We start from the raw sequence: 21,272 nt of genomic DNA, 5'->3' as shown, positions 1-21,272 counted from the left end.
GGCTCAACCTCACAACCGTGACCTGAGCCCAAATCAAGAGTCAGACATTTAACCCATTGAGCCACCCAGGCACCCACAGACCATAGATTTGAACCCAGGTTTATCCAGCTCCAAAAGCCCTGCTCCTTCAACTCATGTCGGCCTGCCAAGCTGTGAGGCTAATGACTACTGCAAAAATCTCCATCAGAACCCAAAGCAAGAAGAAAGAGCTGTTCTAAGAGGGCCCGTGAGAACCTGCAGGGTGAGTGTGGGGTGCTGGGGGGAGCAGCCCCCACGGGACCCCGGGTGCCACAGGTCAGTGTGTCAACAGCGTGCCAAGCGGCCATCTCTGCGGCCTGTATGACACCACATTTGCGGGCAAAACTCCAGGGCCACCAGAGTCCCACGGCCCTTCGGGAGAGGCTGCTGAGTGTGCAGAGGGCTGAGCCTGTGGTCTCCAGCCGCCTGCTTCCAGCAGAACCACCCGTGATCTCCCGAGTGGATGACAGGCTGCGGACAGATGGGCTCTGGCTGCGGCTGCCTCTGACCTCAACGCCACCCAGCACACCCTCCCCACCTGTGACAGCACCTCAGCCCTCAGGACCACCCGGAGGAGCAGGCCCACAGGGAAGAAACATCTGAGGACAGAGCCATTCTCTGAGTCATCACCTTCGGTAGAGAGGGAGGGCAGGCAAAACCCACGCCAGGAGTGGAAGGACTGACCGGCTTCTTCTGACCTCTCGAGGTCATCTAAGCAGGGAGCAAAGGGTGCACCAGGGCACCAGGGCCTCACTGGCTTGGATTTCCCCTATGCTGAACTTGGACCTTTGTCCTTCTGCAGCTGCTTCAGTTGCCAACTGGACCTTGGAGATCTGCTGGTTGAGGAAGGATTAAGCTCTCGGTCTAGAAAACTGAACCCCCACCCTGTCCAAGGCCCTCCTCTCACTGGGGCAAGTGGAAAGCCTCACCCTCTGCTCCTGGTGTCGAGCCCCCTCTCTGGTGTGTGCACCCCCTGAGGATGCAGGCCTGTGCTGACTTTCAAGCTAAGTTTCTGCAACAGTCAGGGGCACTTGGGTGGCTCAGTGGTTGAGCATCTGCCTATGGCTCAGGTTGTGATCCCGAGATCCTGGGATCCAGTCCTACATCGGGCTCCCTGCATGGAGCCTGCTTCTCCCTCTGCCTGTGTCTCTGCCTCTCTCTTTCTCTCTCTCTCTCTCATGAATTAAAAAAAAAAAAAAAATTCTGCAACAGATCTACACGGGTCCAGCCTCCCAGACTCCTGGAAGCTTTCACAGAGACAAAGGGGCCTCCAGCTGTTTAAAGCTGCACCTGTTTGAGGACACGTCAAGGGGAGCCCTTCCCTAATCCCCTCCCCACCAAGACTTAAGGTCTAGTTCTTATGTCAGAATCCAGGACAATTGGAATCAGCTTCAGCTCATGCTTCCCAGGGACGTAGGACAGGGCAGTTCTTGGGTCACAGAGCATCTGGGTCCATCCTGCTCTGCATTGATCCCTCTACTTAGCACCGTGTCTGGCACAGAGCAGGGGCTCAGGAAACCTTTACTACCTGACTGCATGATGTTAGGGGGTCAGAAAACTCTCTTAAGTTTGAAAAGCTCCAGATGCAAGCACGCCTGTCCTCAAACCCAATTTTATGAAGCCAGAGTGGCCAAGCACATCTGTGAGTAACACTGGTAAACCCCACATGATGATTTTGAAATAACTGGTAAACCCCTGTGTGGACACTGCGGTTTAATGAGGAGCTGCTGTTGACCTTATCATCATGTCAAAGAGAAGGTTGCCAGCTGTTCCCAGGGCGAGGGGAAAGAAGCACACGCCAGGAAGCAGAGTATGAAGAAGGGTTTTAATAGCTCAAACTCAGTCACTGTGCTCCCAGTTCTGAAGAGTTTCCTAAAAGAGGGACTCTGGCCCTTCTGGAAGCCAGCATCCACCCAGCGGTGGTCTCTGGCGTCGACCTCCTCTGGGTGCTGACTAGGAGGAAAGCATAAACGTGCCCAGGACCGTCCTGGCTCCCGCGGGACTTTCCTCCATCTACGCATTACATTAACTGCCTTAGTCGGACTAAGATGATGACTCGGTAAAAGGAAGAGACAAACGTTGACTGTCTAAGCAGGAACAGTCCAAGCTGGCAAGGAAAAGCACACTGCGTACATAGGATACAGAAGGGCGAGCTTCTGCCTGCAGATCTACGACATTACATTTGTTTCGCCTGCAAACTATCAAGAAGGATTCTGTTGGCCAGGTGTTTCTGCTGGACAAACAACACGGTCCAAAGTCCTGGGGGCGCCGTGCCACCCGCCCAGAGTCATCATGCATCGTCCACTGGAGAGTCTTTGCGGGAAACATGAAATCCAGCTCATGCCTCTCCCTACGGGTCGATTTCTTCGGGAATCACTGTGATCATAATGTCTTCATTGCCCCTGCGGACAACCATGTTCAGGGTGTTCTCCTTTTTAATGACATCGCTGACGTCACTGGCAGAGACCACGGACTGTCCGTTGATGCTGATTATGACATCATTTTCCTTGAGCCCGCCACTGCAACACAAAGGGAGACACAAGTGTACTGCTTCTTTTCCTCCCAGTCTCACTGCCATAGAAGATGCTCGACTCGATATGCACAGAGGCACAGCCTAGCACCCAGAAGCCCCAAGCCAATCAGGTGGGGTGGTGGTTACGGCCTAAAATACCAATGGATTGTGCTATTTCCTTTTGAGAGTTTCAGGCCAAGTCATCAATCATGCCCGGTGCAGAGAGGCTTCCCTGCACTTGTATGATCGGATGACAGACTGACCCCCAAGGAGTCAAGGATGTGCCATTTACCACCTACCACATATGACTGTGGCCAACTTGCTTGTAATGGGTGTCACAACTGAGAAGGCAGCTCCCAGAGAAGCAGGTACAATGGTTCTATTCTGAGGCCTTCCTTTGTGTTATTATTGCCATAATTTTCACTCTTATGTATGACACTACCAAATAAGCTATTACGGTCCTTAGTGGTCTAGCAGAGCATCAGCAAACTTTTTCCCTAAAGGGCCAGATAGGAAATATTTTGGGCTTTGTGGGCCATATGGCGTCCATCACAACTCTACTGTTGTAGCCCTAAAGCCACTACGGGCTGTGTGCAACTACCAAGACGGCCCAGGTTACTGGCTGTGCTCTAATAAACTTCATTTAGGGACACTGAAATGTCAATTTTGTATCACTTTTTATGTATCGTAAACAATTACTCTTATTTAAAATTTGTTTCTGAGCTCCTTTTTTTGTGTGTGTTACCTCGATGTTACCTGGGCTATTTTCTGGAGGTGTGGACAGGTATGGCCTGACCAATAACTGAGAGAATTAGAGAAGGCTTCTTTGGGAGATGTGTCCTCCTGGAAGCCTAGGATAGGACCACTGCCCAAGATCTCAGGGGCATTGCTCCTTAAACCCTCTTTCCCCAGGCAGGCCTGCCCAGGAGACTCATGAAGAGTTCGACTATTACTCTTTCCGCACAGTAATGGCCCCTCATGAAGTGAGGACTTCTGAAGACGGGAAGCACCCTTCTGCTGTTGAGTCCTGAGCTGAGCCAGGTCAGAAGGCCTGGCTGGTGGGACTGACCAAGGATCCTCACAACCACCTGAGCCGGTAGGAAAAGAACACAGCCTCCTCGCCACTACCCCCAGCCCAGAAGCCCCAAGGACATCAGGCAAAGGGAAAGTCATTCTAACTCACGCTTCTGCTGGGGTATCAGGAATGACTTCGATGATATACGCTCCCGAAAGCACATCTGGGAAGTCTCGATGGTGGTCCTTTAGCTCTTTGGCTTTGCTGTGCAGGAGGAAAAGAATCTGCGTTAACACTAAGTACAAAGCCCCCGCTCGGCTGAGACTTGGCTCTCACTCGGCTTCTCCTCCTGTCCCTGATTCTAATACAAAATGCCTCTAGGAGCTCTGATGCTGCCTTAATTTGCCTGTCTACTAGAGTCAAAGATTTACCTGCTAGCAGGAAGGGCAGTGCTTCATCATCACTATTATTCATTTTACTAATTATTTAATACTAGCTACCATAGCCTACGAAGCGAGTACAGGCCAGCCTCTGGTTTGGAGGCCCGGCTCTGCCACTTTCTGTGTTCCCCCCGGGCAGTTGCTAACCTCTCTACGCCTCAGATTGCTCACCTACAAAACAGGCCTAATGACAACACTATGATGTGGGGTCATTTGAGGATTAGATGAGATGGTCTGGAGGCGGGACCTGGCCCAGTGCCTGGTGCAGAGCAAGCACGTGATAAATAGTGGCTAGTGTCACTGTGCAAAGCCTTGACACACATTCAATCACTCGGTCCTCACTGCACACCAAAATGCCTGCACTGTTATCCTTGTCCTAGGGAGGAGGAAACTGAGGCACAGAGGTCAAAGGTCAAGTTGTTCCCAAGGCCCTAAGCCAGGAAGTAGCAGCTCTGGGACGAGAACTCAGGAAGCCCGATGCCAGGGCCAATATGCCTTCCCCACACCTCTGTCTCCACGGTTCCAAGACAAGTAACTGATTCACATTTTAGTCCTGCCAACTCAGCCCATATTCCGGAGTGCCCAAAATGGCACCGCCACGCATAATGCCCATCGGAGCTATAGTAACATATTCACAATGAATTAAAAGTAAATTAATGATGACAATTAATGTATTGATGTCTATGTTACTATGTTCTGCTCTTTGCTGACTTTACCGACAAGAGTTTCAACCGTGCCCTTAGTTCCCAGGGCTCATGTGATTATACCAGACATTTCCATCAAGGCTAAAACCCCGCTATGCTATGCGCCTGGCAGCCACGTGCCGCACCTTCCGCCAGCTTGGGAAAACAAGCCATCAGTCATCTGGGCCTGACCCGGCATTCCGGCAGCCCCAGCCCATGTGCGGCAGAGCTCAGGAATGGAGGGGTGCTCCGGGCTGAGGGAGGTGCTCGGGGCACTCCCGGAATGTGGGTTTCAACAGAACAAGTGGTGAGAGGAAGGTATGAGGGAGAGTGACCAACACGCCCGACCGTTCAGGGCTGCCTCCAGAGGAGGAAGGAAGGACCTGCTCCAAACACACACACACACACACACACACACACACACACACACACAATGAAGGGTAAAACCAGAGGCCTAGGTTCATGGCCTCTCCTCTCTTTCCTGACGTTTCTCAATTTTAACCAAAAACTGAGACGCTTTAGGCAGCATGAGGTTCCTCTCTCACGGTGCCAGCTTCTGAAGTTCAGGTGTATTTAAATCTAAGACACAGACACAGACGTCCTGCTTACCCACCTGGAAGTGAGTGACATCATCCGGATGCCAATATACTTCTTTTTGGTAATGGCCTTGCCTGGTGTGACAGCAAAAAGACAAGAGGTCAGCCCCAGTGGCAGTTGTACCGGGGACACCAGGAGCTATGAGGGTCGATCCCCGAGTCTGCAGTATAAAGTCAGGGCCATCGGGCTACACTGAGGCTGTTCAGTGTGCCCCCCTCCCCGCCACCCACCATGGGACCTGGGAAAGTCCTATCATTTCAGTTAACGCCCCAAAACCTAGGAGTGATACTTGATGCCTCTTTGCCTTATCCTGACATTTGACGAGGGTTCTATTCCTCCTATAAATCCAGAATATGACCTCTTCGTCCCACCTGCTGGTGACTGGGAGAGCCCCTTACCCGGTCCTACAATTCCACCCAGCACCTCCAACAGAGTCTCCACCAACCATGAGAGAGACTTCTCAAAGACTCCCACCAAATCATGGACTGTTCGCTGTCCCACTTCTGGGCATATGACCTAAGGCCTTCACCATGGCCACTGTGACCCAGGCTGACCTCTTTCCACATCCATCTGTGCGACCCTGCACGTTTATGGCACTCCAGCCACATGACCCACTTGCTACACTCTGCCCCCCACAGAGGACTTGAATCTGCTATCCTTGGAATGCCATCCCCTGGACCCCACCACTCCCCAGCTCACCACCCTGCTTCATTTTCAGGGAAGCATCATCGGTATCTGAAATCTTCCCTGTTTGTCTACCGCCATCCTTCCTCCTCCCCCAGGCAGAAAGCAAATATCACACATGCAGGGGATGCTGCGGAGCCATGGAACCCCCAGCCTCACCCCAAGCAGATGAGTCAATAAACAATTGTGAACTGGATGATCTCCCTGAGTCTCAGTTTTCTCATCTGTAAAATGGGACTAATACTTCCCACCTGATAGGGCAGAGGAACTCAGTGTAGTAAAATGATGTATAGAAATCACCTACGATCAATCGTGCCTGGTACGTGTTAGACTAAACCATATGAAACACTCATGGCCAAGGGTCAAACATCCGTGACCTAATACTAGGGGCCTAACAATGTGTATCCCACCGCTCTTCTAGATCCAAAAGGCGTGGCTGGTGTTCAGGTGTGTGGTCTTCCCCGCCTGAACCTCCCACGGCTGTGAGGGCTATGCTTTCACCTTTGGCCTGTCGGTCATGGGACTCGGTGAGGAACTTCTTAATCTTATCAGATGGGATTGCAAAGGAGATTCCGGCTGTCACCTTCAGAGTGTTAATCCCAATCACCTCGCCGTCCTGAAAAGCAAGATAGAAACAGCCTACTGAATCTGTGAAGATTCCCCAGAAGACGCGCACCAAAGGCGAACAGATCATTTGTACAAAGGAAGACTTTGAGCTATGGAATGAGCAGGGTGGGAGAGCTGAAGGGAGTGGGGGGGGTGTCCCAAGGCCGCAGTGGGGATGCATCACTTGGGCAGCCGGAGCCACGCTTAGCGACAGGGTGGGGGGAAGCGGACGCACATCAGGCTCAGTCCTCGGGGACCACCATGCTGTAAAAACAGCCTTAGGCAGTTCGTTTCAAGGTGTCCCTTTGCTCCTTTCACAGGGAACATGTGTCAGAGTTCTTCAGGTGGCTGTCCACACCCTCTTGCATCTTCCATTTCCAACGACCTAAAGATTCCTCTACCAATACCAGGGAGGACAAGCTTAGCGCTTAGGGCTCCCGGGAAAATGCGGTGCTATCTGAGCAGCCGTGGCTGCTGCAGGGGCTGCGGGGTACAGCCTCCCCATCACTTCCTCCGCGTGTCACAGATCGCCCTTAAATCACAAGGGAGGCCAGTCTGCAGCATGTGCTTCGGTTCAAGACAGACTCAGTTTAGCGAACGTTACTCCCGGAGTAACAGGCTCCTATCACGCCACTCGACCATCATTCTAACTCCATTGTTCAGTGGTCTGTTCAGGTCAGGCTAAGAAGGGAACACCACTCGGTGAGTATTGATCTCTCCTTGTACGCTCCCCACAGCACTGAGGATGCGGTCCCTGACACCGAGAACCTTCCAGGAGGGTTCTGGGCCCTGCTAAAGGTGGCCTCAACTTCACTGAGGGAAAGGAAAACAGGGCTGGGGGACCCCTGAGCTGTGTGGGCCTCACTTCGACAGATCCTAAGGCTTCCCTTTTCACGTGTACATATTTAAATATAGACGTAAGGGACATCTCTGTGAGCGGGGGCGACTCCTCATTCCAGCCAGGTCCGAAGGGACGGCTCCCGGCCAAGACAAAGACTGCAGACGAGCCAAGCCAGCTCCTGCAGCGGCCTGGAGACCTCATTTGAAGGCTGTGCCTTTCTGTGACAGACCAGAATTGCTGATGCCTTCAAAATAAAGGCCTGCTCTTTTGGCTACTCCTGGACTGGACCTGAATTCCTCTGCATTTGCTTGAAACTTTGAAACACAAGCATGGCTGCTGGTGTAACATTTCCAACCCCGACTCCAGCATGCCTTACTCTTTCCAGAAAAGATAAGAAGGGTAATTTGCAAGGATACAGTACATTCACAGATTTTACTTTAAAAGAATTAGATAATGTGCTTTGGCAAGTTCATGTCTGAAAAGCAAGCAGAAAAAAAAAAAAAAAAAAGACCAACAACAAAAAAAAACACATACAGAGATTATTAAAAAAATAAAAATTAAAAAAGGCCTTACCAGGTTGACTAACGGGCCTCCTGAGTTTCCATACTGAAATTAAGCAAAAATTAAAAGATTATATGAGTTTATGTCTTTACATGCCCCCATGTGCTTCCCTGCCTGGCATGCTCCTGAGTGCAGGTTCTTAGCTTGGATTTGTTCAACCTAATATTTTGCTGGGAAAAAGGACCTTAAAATTTTTCAGAAAGTTTTAGATGTGCCATAAATGGGATTTTTTTTTTTTTTTTTTTTTTTTGGCTCCAAAGCCCAGAGGCCAACTATGACCTCCCTACAACACCCAATGCTACTTCCTTCTCTTGACAACAGACTGGCTGCCAACTGGCTCCAGTATTTCGAATCTGCACCGCCCCCCACCTGTGTGATCCCTGCTCCGCTGCTGGGGCTGGAAATCCACATGATTTGTTCTTTTTCCATTACTTCATGCAAATTCCAACAAGAAAGTTTAGGAATAAAACTTATTAGAGGCAGAAAATGCATAAAACACACTCCTTCTCATTTATTAGACAGATGTGGGGGGGTGGACATTGCTTTTTAAAAATGTCAATCCTGTATGAAGATAGCTGAAGGAGAAAAAAAATGTGATGTCTACTGAACAGTATGGGCCTAACGCTCAGACTGTGCCCCAAGGCAGAGCGAACACCCGGGGGGGGGGGGGGGTGACAGTGCTTGCACCAGGGTGAGCATCCCTTCTGCACCCCTTCTGCACCAAGCCTCAAGAGCAGCTGCCCTGAGGGCCCTGGAGGCAGAGAAGCCACTCTGCTGCCCCATGGGAGCCCCTCTGGGCCGCAGACCTTGGCATCGCTGGAGTCCCTTCCCAGGGGTCTCTGGGGACTGCCAAGGCTGAGGCCCACCCGTCGGCCTCCTCTGCTCCAGCGGTTCCCAGGGTCCCGACCCCACCCCTGGTTCCTAAGCCCGGCCCGACCCCGCGGGGCTCACGTTGATGATGGCGTCCGTCTGGATGTAGTCCATGTCCGAGTTCCGGAGCCCCAGCTCTTTGCCACCGCGCTGGGTGGTGCTGACGATCCCGGTGGTGACGGTGTTTTGAAGGGAAAACGGGCTTCCGATGGCGACCACAAACTCCCCGGGCCTCAGCTCTGAGGAGCGGCCAAGCAGCAGGACAGGCAACCTCCCCTGCAAGCACAGGTTGGCACCGCTGCAGTGGGCCGGCCCAACGGACGGACGCACAGACGCCGGGGAGGGCCAAGCCCCGACGGGCCTTGTGGGAAAGCGAGGTGAGGTTCAGGCCCATCGTCGCCCCTCCCACCCACCGTCAGCAGCATGCTGTGAGCTGTCTCGGGGCAGGGACCACTGAGGCCACCGCCAAGGAAAACATGGCAGGTCACAGGAGGCCGTCGTGGGGTTGCACGTCTTGAAGCTGTCAGCCTGGTCTTATTGTAACCTGGAGACCAGGACACAACGTCTGGATGTGAGGCAAGGCTGCCCAAGGCCGTCTTAGAGAGCGAAGGCCCGTGGAAGGATCCTGAGCCCACATACCCCTGGGGCCAAAGGGAAGGTTGGATCCATCCGGGCTGAGGGCTGGTGTCTCCATGCTGAGTGCAGGGCAGGAAGGGGACTGGGGTGGCAAGGCAACCAGCACCCCAGAACCAAGACCTAAGAAATAGGCTCTCTCCTTGCCTGAAAAGACCGTCCATCATCCACCTCTGCCCCCCGGCCCAGGTGAACTAAGCCAACAAGCCCAGTCCCTGATGCCCTTTGAGGGCCGGGCAGAGTCAGAAGCTCCAAGCAACTCTTCAAACTAAAACGGGACAGAGCGAGCTGGAGTGGCCAGGGCTGAGGAGCGCTGGGCTTCCATCAGGAAGGCCTCAGGCCCTCCCCCTCCCTTCCTTCCTGAGTAAGCAAACCTCCCGAGCTCCTCCCGCCTTTCTTCCCCAACAGGACGAGCAGCTGCCCCAAACAAGCCGGACCAGGCCCAGGAAGCCGATCCCCCCACCCCAGCCTCATGGAAGTTGTACTTCCAGCATCCTCCTGTTTGTCCACCTCAAAAAAGAAAGATGTGGGAGCTGAAGGGGGGCCAGGAGGGTGGGGTGAGTAGAAACCAGCGGTTACTTTAGCATCTGCTCTGACGCGGATGGAGCAGACACCAGTGGATGAAGTGAGGTGGGGTGACCACTGGGCCCATTTAACAGACGGAGAAACTATGGTTCCAAGAGAGTAGGTGACTTGAGACAGAGCCGAGACTCACACCCGGGACCGTGACCCTGACCCCAGATTCTGTCATCAGCTACACGCACTGTGCCACAAAGGTCCCTCCCCATCCCAAATAAGGAGATGCTGCACCAGAAAGTTCATGGAGGAATGAATGTTGAAGAGGGATCTAAGGCCGACTTTGAGAAGGAATGCCCCTCAGAGCACAGAAGTGAGAGGCCCAGTAGAGACCTGGCCAGGCTGCCTGATTAGATCCTGGTCCGAGTTTACAACCCCCCGGGTCCTCAGTGTTCTCATCTGGGAAATGGGAGTAACATACACACCTCTCTCATGGGTCAGCAGTGAGAATGAGGTGACAGCTGTTGAGTATCGCCCGGGTCGTGTGAAACATCATGTTAGTGGGACATGTAGGCATCACCCAAGTGGTGGTTATTGTTACTGGCACTGGGGTCGGTGCAGACCCAGTGGGGGATCCCCCACCAACTAAACTCCCACAAGCTAATCTGTGTCACCCAGCCTCCCACCCAGGAAAAGGCTGGTGGCACGGGTCGACCCTAACAGTGACCCTTGGGGTCACCTGAGGCCAGAGCGCACGGTGCTGCTCTGGAAGGGGCAGCTCCACACCCCGAGCTCCTCGGTGTCTAGTGGCCTGCCAGCGAGCTCAGCTCGGCCTGTTTACCCTGGGCCCGTGCCAGCCACCCCTGCCAGGGATGACTTCATCCACTGGGTGGGCGAGCGGGGCCGGTGATGTGCACTCGGCCACTCTAGGGAGGCCTGCTGGGGACACTGGCGCTCCTTTGGGCTGGGCAATGGGACACGGCAGTGAAGGCTCCTGAGGCTGGGTGCATCTGGCTGCCTGAGATAACCATTGTTTTTCACCAACAAGGCAAGAGATCAAGTTCAAACAGACAGGTGGGCCCAGCCACAAACTGGGAAGCACATCAGAAAGTTCCATGAGGCAGGAACAATGGAGATCTTAATTAGCCCTTGCTCACCATCTATCCCTCTACCATACTCCAGCTCCACCCCCTCAGAAGGAGGCAGATGCAGGCTCCCAGTTCCTGGGGATTAGAAGGCAGAGGGGCCAAAGATGACACCCCTTGAGTTCTTCTCCTCCAAGTCTGAGCTCAGGCCCAGAGGACAAACATGTTGGGACAGCAGAAGCTGTGAGGACAGAGGAGCGACACCCCAATGAGGGGAGAACACCCTGGGCCTGCATGCTGCTCACACAGTGTGCAGTTGTCACACTCAAGGGGCCACGTGGGTTTGGACAAGTGGACCCCAGGGATACTAGCCCAGACTCTCCCAAGAACCAGTCCTCACTTGAACAAAATGGGGACATCTGAATCCCAAGCGGCCAGTCAAACCAGCACCAATGGTACCAACGGGCAACACCAACTCTGCCTTGTATAAGCTTTTACTCTCTCGAGCATCCCATAGATCATGAAGGACAATTGTAGACAGAAAAAAGCAAGTGGATAGGGATGCCTGGGTTGCTCAGCGTTGAGCATCTGCCTTCTGCTCAGGGCGTGACCCCAGAGTTTTGGGATCGAGTCCCACATCAGGCTTCCTGCAGGAAGCCTGCTTCTCCCTCTGCCTGTGCCTCTGCCTCTCTCTGTGTCTCTCATGAATGAATATACAAAATCTTAAAAAAAAAAAAAAAAAAGAAAAGAAAAGAACTAAAGAAAAGAAATAAGCAAGTGGAAAATCCCAAGGGAGTGGGGCTTTTAATAGGAAGCCTCGATTGACATGAAAGTAATGCACCTTCTGCCTCCCAGCTGACAAAGCACTTCCATGGCCACCTGGGGCGTTAGGGCCTGTGTCCCCCCATTTTACAGAGGTGGAAGCTGACACTCACAGACAGGGTGGCTCCTCCAGCTAATGAGCAGCCTGGCTAAAGAAGAGAACAGGCTTCCTAACTCTCAGACCTGCACTTGGAGTGCATGTTAACCTGGAGTCTAACTGGAAGCAGAAGTCTTTGCAAGGGGGTGACATGGAGTGGAAATGTGGCTCAGGCCAGACTTACAGCTCTCCGTGAAGCCAACACGCCTTTTTGGGGGCCATTTGGCCCCTGCTCCCCACAGGTGCTACTGGCCCCACGAGTATCAGGTCCCTGGCTCTTCCAGATTCAAGTGGGGCTCCGCTGAGCTTCAGTCCTCACCTCAGCCTGTCTGCTCAACGCAGCTGTACCTCTGCTGGCCAAACTCCTAGGCGGTAACAGAGCATTTTACTCCATGGCTGTCTAGACACACGCGCCACGGGGGGCCTGGGGGAGATGAAATGCAGATGCGGCTGGAAGCGCCAAGCCACACCTCGGCCTTGACCTGCACGTGGGAAGCACCGGTCCGCTCACTCCTGGCTTCACTCCGCGGTGCCGTCAGAAGGCTGATTCCCAAGCCACCCACATCAAAGGCGCCCCCAGGCCCCTGGAGCAGACACTCTGCCCGAGCCTCCTTCTGAAGTGGCCCCAGCCACAGGCCCTGTGGGAGAAGCCAGCCCCTCTCCTGACAGCCACTTCCCACACCTCAGATCTCAGTGGAGCCTGGCACGCAGCACAGACGTGAAGTAAAGCACAGGCCTCTCTCCTCCATGTGGCAGGAAGCAAGGCGGCGAGTGGCTCCCATTCCCATGTCAGACTCTCTAACCACCACGGGGGATGAAAACGTAAGTGGGGTGTGCACACCACAGCAGCGGGGTGGGAGAGCTCATAAATGGCCAAAGCAAAACTCCAAGGCTCCACAGCAGACCAAGAAGGAGCCCTCGGGCCCTAACCAGGGAGCAGGGGGCTGGCGTTTGGCCCGAGTCCTTGGAGGACGAGGGATATTCCATGGTGCGTCCATCTAGTTGCCAATACTCAAGGTCACGTTCACGCTCTTGAGAGGCGGGGAGGCTATCTGCAAGGTGACTCACTAATGCTAACTCACATCCTCACGCCGCCGCCGCCACCGCCACTCCCACCGAGAGTGACTTTAAGAAAACACGAGCCCCCCTAACCCCTGGGATTTTAGCTCACTACCATCCCGGTCGATGGAGAAACAGCCCAGCTGAGGGTGTCAGAAGTCCTGGGTGTGGACTCCAGACTTCCCAGGCCTGTGTTAGATTGCTAAATACGAGCCATAGGCAGGATACTAATTGTGTGGTAGATTTAATGCCAAAACTTGGAAGAGGTTGGTGCATAGCATGATTAAAGAAGGCTCTCCCATTCATTTAATTACAACAAACAAATAGCCAGCCAGGTGAAACACCACCAACACGAAAGAGACCTTTCTCAACACGCATTCATAGAGTGTCTCCTTGGAGCTGGGCACGGGGAACACAGAAGATCAATGAATCCATCCGTGCCTCCCAGGCCTACTGTCTGATGGGCTGGAGTCACATGGCAGTAAAAAGAGACAAGATATGAATCTCCATTGCTGTGGTCAGCTCAGCCCAGAATGTTCTATAAGGGCTAAATGTAGATTGACACTAAAAATAATTTAGGTATATCAATGAGGGTGTTTTCAGCTGCAAGCGACAGAGAATCCCGCTCAAAACAAGAGTGAAAGTCCAGGTGTTCAAGGGCAGGGTGGCGCCAGGGCTAATTGCTCCAAAGACTCATGGACATTTTTCCTTCTGATCAACTTAGCCACCTCCATTCTAGCCATTATGTAAAAATATGACTAGGCCCATGGAAGTAAAAGAACTTGGGGCCTAGCACATCCTTCCTCCTGGGTCATCAGCCAATAAGTCACAAGGTTACCCTCAACCACTCTTTGACAAGGGGAACACGGCCCCCCAGGATGGCCTTAGCCTCCTCAGGATTTGCCTGTGTTAGGAATGGGATGGGTCACGGGTGGACGGACCAGGGCTGTCCAAGCAGGAAGGAGGGAGGCTGTGGAGTGGTGACCATTAGAATCCACCAAGGCTGAGAGGAAAATGATTCATTTTAGAGCAGCAATCCTAATACCTAACTATACTTGGGAAGGGCTCTAGTACATATATGCTCCTTCACACAGTTTTTTGGGGAGATAGGGATGGGAACAAGAGGAGAGATCTGCTTCTAAAAACAGTAATGGTCACGAGGGGCACCAGGGTAGCAGTCGGTTGGCTGTCCCACTCTTGGTTTCAGCTCAGGTCATGATCTCAGGGTCATGGGATCGAGCCCGGCATCGGGTTCTGTGCTCAGTGCAGTGTCTGCTTAGGACTCTCTTCCCTTCTCCCTCTGCCGCTCACCCCTGCTCTCTCTCTTCCTCAAATAAATAAATCTTAAAAAAAAAAAAAAAAAAGTAATGCTCACGAAATGTCTGTGTTGGTCAGTGCAAGACACAAATGATCCAAGCAGAGCCTGGCCAAGCCCACCCCTTGGATGCGTGCCCTACGTGCCTCATGCTTTGTCATTCCCTTGGCCCTTACAGCCAGCCACCCATGAGGACAGATCATCCTGCCTGTTCTGCTGACCACATTCCCACAGTGAGGTGGTAGCAATACCAGGAATCCTCCCCAGGCCTCCAATCCAGGTGTTCCTCTCTCCAGCCTACCCTGCTGAGTGCCCACAGGTTCACACTGCAGGACCTTTCCACAGGGGCCAGTAAGGGCAACAGAGATGACATACAGCAGGGCAACTGGGGAGTCAGAGGAGGCTGCATTCACAAGTCCTCAGGGTGAGGGCCTGGGCCATGCTGTTTCTCCAGTGCTGGGAGCCTGAATTATCCTCAGACAAGCCCAAGCCGGGGCATGAAGGCAGGCCTGTGCAGCACCAGCTGTTTCTAGGACTTTCCGTGGGGCCTAGACTCATACTGAGGATGAATCACAACCCCCAGAGCCCCCCAGGAAGAAAATCTGGGTGTGTGCTGAGTAATGCCCCTGGATGATGGCTTCCTTCAGGCTTCTTCTTCAGCAGCAGCTAAGGGTGGTGCAGAAGACTCAGAAACACACACAAACCATATGCATACACATGTGCACACGCACACACGCAGGCACACATGCACATACATGCACACGGGCACGCACACACATGCCAGCTCGGCCTCTGCAGATCCCAGGAGCACAATGTCCCAGGCAGCAGGACAGCTGGGCTCAGACCTGGTCCTGTATTAATTGTGTGGTAGATTACCACAGGTGACAGGTAGGTCACCCTGTGACCTTGAGCCACCTGATTGACCTCTCTGAGTCCCGATTTTACCACTTCTAAAATAAGGCTGTTGAGGCTGGTGATGCCAATGTCATCCCAGCTCTGACAAACTAGGGTCTTTTCCAAAAGACCTGGCTGGTTTCCCAAAAGCCTATTAGCAGACAATGGTCAAACTGGTGAGATTAAAACAGGGACCATAGTCCTTAATAAATCTCTTTTCATACAACCTCCCAATGGGGTCAGATGAGCCCTGCAAACTCCAGCCACAAGAGGAGACGAGACTCCTGGAATTCTCCAGATGCTGGCTCAGCCAGTCGTCATCTAAAGAGGCTCTAACAGCAATGGCCTGTCAATCGTGCAGTCTCTGGCCACACTGCGTTTGGCCCTAAAAGGACCTGAGTGCCCATTCCAAGGCTCTCTCCTTCCCTGAAACTTGCAGAGAACGGCAATAAAACAAACCAATAAAGCTAAAGGAAAAAAAATTAGCCTAATGAGGCAAGTGAACTACTTTTTCTTCCTTGGAAAGTATAAAGTACTCCTGTTACAAAAATATGTTTTGTTGCGGAATCCGCAGGAGCCACTGCCTCCGCCAGCAGCCCAGCACGCTCGTTTTCAAGGGGCTGGGGCTTCCAGGCCGGTCCTGTGTGTCGGCCGAAGCTTGCTTCAAAGGCTAATGTTGCAGCAGCTGGCTGGGACTCAACTGAGTGATTCAATGTGCTTTCTGGAAACAGTTATGCTAACCTTTCATTTTCTTTTAAAAATATGTGATGGAGAAAATAGCACAACCCCCCCAACCCAGCAAGAAGCAGAGCCCTAGAACTTGCATGCTTCCCAAGGCAAAGAAAACTAGGCAGCAGAGGCATTTTGGCGGGGGGATGCGGGGGTCAGCATCTAAGACTGTTCCATGGATGGCATGGGGGAGGGTTCAGGTGGGGGAGACAGGAGAAGTGAGGGAGGTGGGGGGAGGGGAGAGAAAGAGGAACAGAGCATGGTGGTGCCCAAGCAGAAAGAGAAAGAGCAAATGCAACAATCTGTCCTCTCTGTTGACAAACACCACCATAATATTTAATATTTAGTCTCCTTCAAGCTGTATCAAGAAACACTGGCATTTCAAAAATTCCCTTACGCTTGTTGTTTAAACCACAAAATGTCAACAGTTCTATACGGGAGCCCAACAGCCGCTGACTGCACATATTCCGTGGCATCCAGAGGAGGCAATTATTGTCTCCATCAAGCGTAACTCTGGTCTTCACATATGCCTGCCCCTTGGATGGCTCCACTTGTATCCATTGATTTCAACCTCATGGATGCTGCTATAAGAGTTTGGGGGCCAGTAAATATTTATTTATAAAATCAATAAACATCAAAGTGAAAAATGAACGAATGAACAAATCGGATCTTAAAAGATCCTTCCCAAAGGGAAGGGCAGTGGTCTCTCTCTGGTTGATTTAGGGCTCAACATGCAACACCCACCCAATGTCTGTCAAACTGAACTGGTTCCTCACTCCCTGTGACCACTAAGAGCTTGTGCTGTCCTGTATGCAGAGAAGCCCAGGAGATATCTTTCCTTTCAAATTTATGTCTAAAAATGTTTTAAGAGGGCAGCCCAGGTGGCTCGGTGGTTTAGCGCTGCCTTCAGCCCAGGGCCTGATCCTGGAGACCCAGGGTCGAGTCCCACGTCGGGCTCCCTGCATGGAGCCTGCTTCTCCCTCTGCCTGTGTCTCTGCCTCTCTGTCTCTCTGTTTCTCATGAGTAAATAAATAAAATCTTTAAAAAATAAAATAAAATAAATAAAAAATAAATAAATAATTTTTAAGAGATATGATCTCCTCCACATAAAAATAATTGGAGATGGTCAGTGACCCAGGGCCTTTTAAAAAACATTAATTAACATATACTCACTATATAAAATGAGGCCATAGGGAACATTCTAATCACAAAACCAATGGTTTCTATGAGCTGCCCGGTAGCCAAAGCAAAGAGGGAAATACCATGAGTCTCACACTCTCATATCAGATTCTGGTGCCTTAATTAACAAGTGACTTGTTAATTAGCATGTGTATTAAATAGGCCTCAATTTACCAGAATGTCTTCTTTTTCCTTTGCCATAGAAGGTGGTCACGATGATTTTAGGAAACCAGTTTTGGGAAATTCCATCTATACCATTATGAAAAGAAGTAACCAGTTCATTACAAAGCCTTTGCACCTTCAGACTCTCAGAAGATTGGCTACATAAAAAAACCAGAGCTTCCCAGAACGTGACCAGCAATCCCCAAGAACAAGGCCAATAAGAAATGTAGACAATATGCAGAGCAACCAGCTAACCAGAAATGTTGGCCTGGGTTCTGAACGGCCCTAATAAATTCACCGAGAAATAAGTTTGCACCTTGGTCCAAAGTCCAGGTCCTCTAGGCTTGGCCCTCAATCTTCCCCTGGGCTGGCTCCACCTGTCCTTCCTATCCTTCCTGTCACCTCCAAATATAAGCCTCCCCAGCCTCCAGTGCCTTCTACCTCTTCTGTTTGTTCCTTTTCTGTACTCGTTACTGTATTTATCCCACTTTTCCTGTTTCCCAGCCGAGACTGTCATCATGTGGTCACACATGGCTCTTGCCCTTTGCTGATACATCCTCAGCACCTAACACAGTGTTTGGCCAAGACAGAGGCTCAGTAAATATTTACAGAATCCATGAATGAATCAAGAGTAACTGAAGAAAATGAACAAACCAGACCTTAAAAGATCTTTAGGATGTGAAATTGGGTAATAATTTTCAAAGCTTCTTGGAATTCTACTGATAATGCAGAGAAATGAGCAAAAATAAGGCTTTTCTGCTCAATCCGGCAAAACGGAGGCAAGGGCAGGAGCAAAGAAACACAATTTGTGCAGGTGTGCGCACATGTACTCGCAAGCACTCTCTCTCTCTCTCTCTCTCACACACACACACACACACACACACACACACACATACACCGGGCTCAAGAGAAAAAGCAAATGAAATCAGCCACTCTGTCCTCTCCCCTTTGGTCACCGAGAGCTTCACCTCACTTGGGTCTCATGAGCATACTTGGCCACCGGCACACTCAGCTCCTCTAGGACAAGGTGTTAATCGTCTCACACTGGGGTTGGCAAACTTGGTCTATGAAAGGCCAAAAAGTAAATACTTGCAGCTTCATGGGCCATGTGGTCTCCATCCTAACTATTCAACTCCAAAAGCAGCCACAGACTCTAAATAAAGGAATGGGCATGGATGTGTTGCAATAAAACTTTATTTACAAAAACAAATGGAGGGCTGGATTTGGCCTGCAAGCCGCCGTTGGCCAACCCTGGACTCACACACTGTTACACACTCAACTAAACTGTCAAATGGAAGCGGTGTCTGTCCCGCCCCCCTCCCCCAGGAAAGGGGTCAGGAGACATTCTGGATGGGCCACCTACAAATTCAGCCCCAACAACCTGGGAACTGCTTTGTCAGAACCATAAATAATAGACTTAATCCCATTCCCTGAAGACAGAGCGCCAAAGTGAAAAAAGGCATTACCATATTAAGAGAAAAACATAGCCAAAGAATTTCCTTGACAATCAACTGAGTTCTTGAGCCAGGGCCAGAGAACACACAAGGGCTCCAGGTTTTGATAGTTTGGGGAACTGAAACATTTTCACATTCCAGAAGAAGCTGCAATCAGAACAGAAGGAGCCACGTCCCCATCAGCCCCAGGACAAAGGCTGCCCGGAGGAATGAGGGCCGGCTTTCACTTTGCTACCCAGGGTTTACGTTACCTAATGAAATATTGATCCCCACTCTCTAAAAATGGTAAAAAAAAAAAAAAAAAAAAAAAAATCAATGTGGTAACAGAGGCCTTGTAACATCAACAAGGGCTGTGGCATCTTTAGCCAATGCCACGGCAGCCCTCTGAGTTCTGGGACAGAAAAGAGCGAGACCACAAAACGACTGGTACAGAGGGAGTGGGGAAAAGACTCCAAGATGGAAAAACACAGAAACCAAATAAGAGGGTAACTATGGCAGTGCGATCCACAGCCCGGGCTCCAGTCGCTTTACGAGGATGAGTGACAGACTCCAGAAGATGGGCAGCCACTCCCGGACGGGCTCTGTGTTATCTGATTCACTCTTGGACAGCTCACGCGGCTGAGTCAGCGCTCCGGCCGTCAGGTTGCCTAAGGAGAACTGGCCGGCGTGAGTCACGCCTAGCACGGTGCCCCCCCCCACCCCACCCCGCTGTCCCGGGCCCCCCGACCCTCCTCACTCAGGACTCGGGCCACATTCACCGCGCGCCAGCCCAGATCTTGACACACAGGCCTGCAGAAGACAGAGCCCGCCGAGCAGCGGCTGGGGCCTGCACCCCCTCCTTCCCCGGCCCCGAGTGACCCCTGTCCTGGGCCTACGGCTTCCTGCCCCCGCGGCAGGCTCAGCAGTAAAAGGACCCTCTGTAAACAAAGCAGCCCCCCGCCCAGGAGTCTTCCTCTTGAGCCACTTCAAACGGGTCTGGCCCGTAGGTGGCAAGGGGCCCGAAGGTGGCCAGGGGCGGGCGCGGGATTGGGGGTGAGGGAAGAAAAACACCTCGCAGGCCTCAAGCTGGCCGCTCGCACATACTTCCCCGGTTGCTGGCGTCAGGGGGAAGCGCCCACAGGAAACCTCAGTGCCTGGGCAGCGCTCGGAGGTCCCCGAGACCACAGAGCTCCTGGAGCCCAGGCAAAGCCAGGTGTCCGTCCAGACCAGACGGCCCTTGGGATCGTGGGTCCTGGCTGAGGGCGCGGAGGGAAGTGGAGGGGTGGCCCGCCCGCTGTGCCATCGCGCCCTCATCTGACAACGGGCCACGGGCCGCCCCACGAGCCCCGTGTGTCCCCGCCTGCATGTCTCGGAGCAGTGGGCCTCGCTTCCCTGTGAGCCCGGGACACTTGGGCTGGTCCTGGGTCCAGCCACCCAGCGCCTACTACCCGACAGGTGAGTAAGGCCGGCGTGTCCCTCACACTCCAGCAGCACGCATCAACTCAAATCAACAAGACAACGGTCAAGCAGGCTAAGGAGACGAGGAGGTGGGAGACGAAGAGTGAAACGTGACTGTCCCCCGAGTGACAGTCAGGGGCCGGGATGTGGGGAGCCGCCTTGGGCAGCGGCTTGGGGAAGGGCTGTCTGGGGCAGCATGCGGTGCGAGACCCGACGGATGGGAAGGCCAGCTCTGCAGGAGCCGCGGGGGACACACCCCGGGGAGCCAAGGCCAAGATCCCCAGGAGAGCAGCCCTGGCCTGGCCCGAGGGAGGCAAGAGAGGAGGGGTGGCTGGGCAGGTGGGTGAGGGGCAGAAGGAGGAGGCGAAGCTGGGAGGGGGCGCCCCATAGGGCCAGGCCTCTGAGGCTCTGGGCAAGGAGCTAAGCTCTCTCTGTAAGAACAGTGGGAAAGGCAAAAAGGGTAGACAGCACGTGGTCCGAAAGCTGGAATCAGCAAGGGAGGCGTGTGCTTTTGACCTGGTGCTTCCTCACCAACACAGCTGGGAAACCGCTGTAAGCAAAGTAGCTCCCCTCTTACCTTCTTCATTATATCCAGGTGTTTCTGCCCTGGAGTCTGGCCTAGAGAGACCAAATCACTCTCCTTTTACCTCTCCCTCTATAGCCACAGCCTCTCTGCCCCCCCCCCCCCGCCCCCCAACTACTCAGGGAAAAATCTGCAGAGACAAAATGCTGCATTTGGATGAAATGTTTAAATGTTCTGCAAACTGGGCCGGTGTCATGTTGAACACATTTGGAAACAGTTTGTATCTGAAGCTGAACTAGTCTGCCCTCAAAGCTGCTTTCTATTAAAATGTTTGCATGCACACTGTCCCTACTTCCTGCAGCTGGCATTCTTTCCCCAGGCGACTGCTGGCCCCAGGAAAGATGAGGCACAGATCCTAGGACAGAAGCACCAGAATGGGCCTGCAGGGGTGGGGGGCACCCTCTTCCCCCACCTTAGGGGGTGAGGGGGGGCCGGGGACAGACCAGGCCGCTCTGCTGGCGAGCCCTCGTCTCAAAACTC

At 52.6% G+C, this 21,272-nt stretch overlaps 1 protein-coding gene across 1 annotated transcript in view; it reads right to left on the bottom strand.

Annotated features, from left to right (window-relative positions):
- Positions 1 to 1,824: 1,824 nt before the first annotated feature.
- HTRA1 (HtrA serine peptidase 1) overlaps positions 1,825 to 21,272 on the bottom strand; it is a 53,103-nt gene continuing 33,655 nt past the window's right edge. The window contains 6 exon segments of the mRNA XM_038577982.1: positions 1,825 to 2,537; positions 3,714 to 3,809; positions 5,282 to 5,339; positions 6,451 to 6,565; positions 7,970 to 8,002; positions 8,909 to 9,103. Of these exon segments, the coding sequence (XP_038433910.1) occupies positions 2,369 to 2,537; positions 3,714 to 3,809; positions 5,282 to 5,339; positions 6,451 to 6,565; positions 7,970 to 8,002; positions 8,909 to 9,103 (666 nt within the window). The 3' untranslated portion in view covers positions 1,825 to 2,368.

The sequence above is a fragment of the Canis lupus genome, chromosome 28, assembly GCF_011100685.1.
Source record: "Canis lupus familiaris isolate Mischka breed German Shepherd chromosome 28, alternate assembly UU_Cfam_GSD_1.0, whole genome shotgun sequence".
In the NCBI taxonomy this organism is placed as follows: domain Eukaryota; kingdom Metazoa; phylum Chordata; class Mammalia; order Carnivora; family Canidae; genus Canis; species Canis lupus.
Note: the sequence above shows the minus strand (reverse complement) of the source record. Positions and strands in the feature narration are given on the sequence as shown.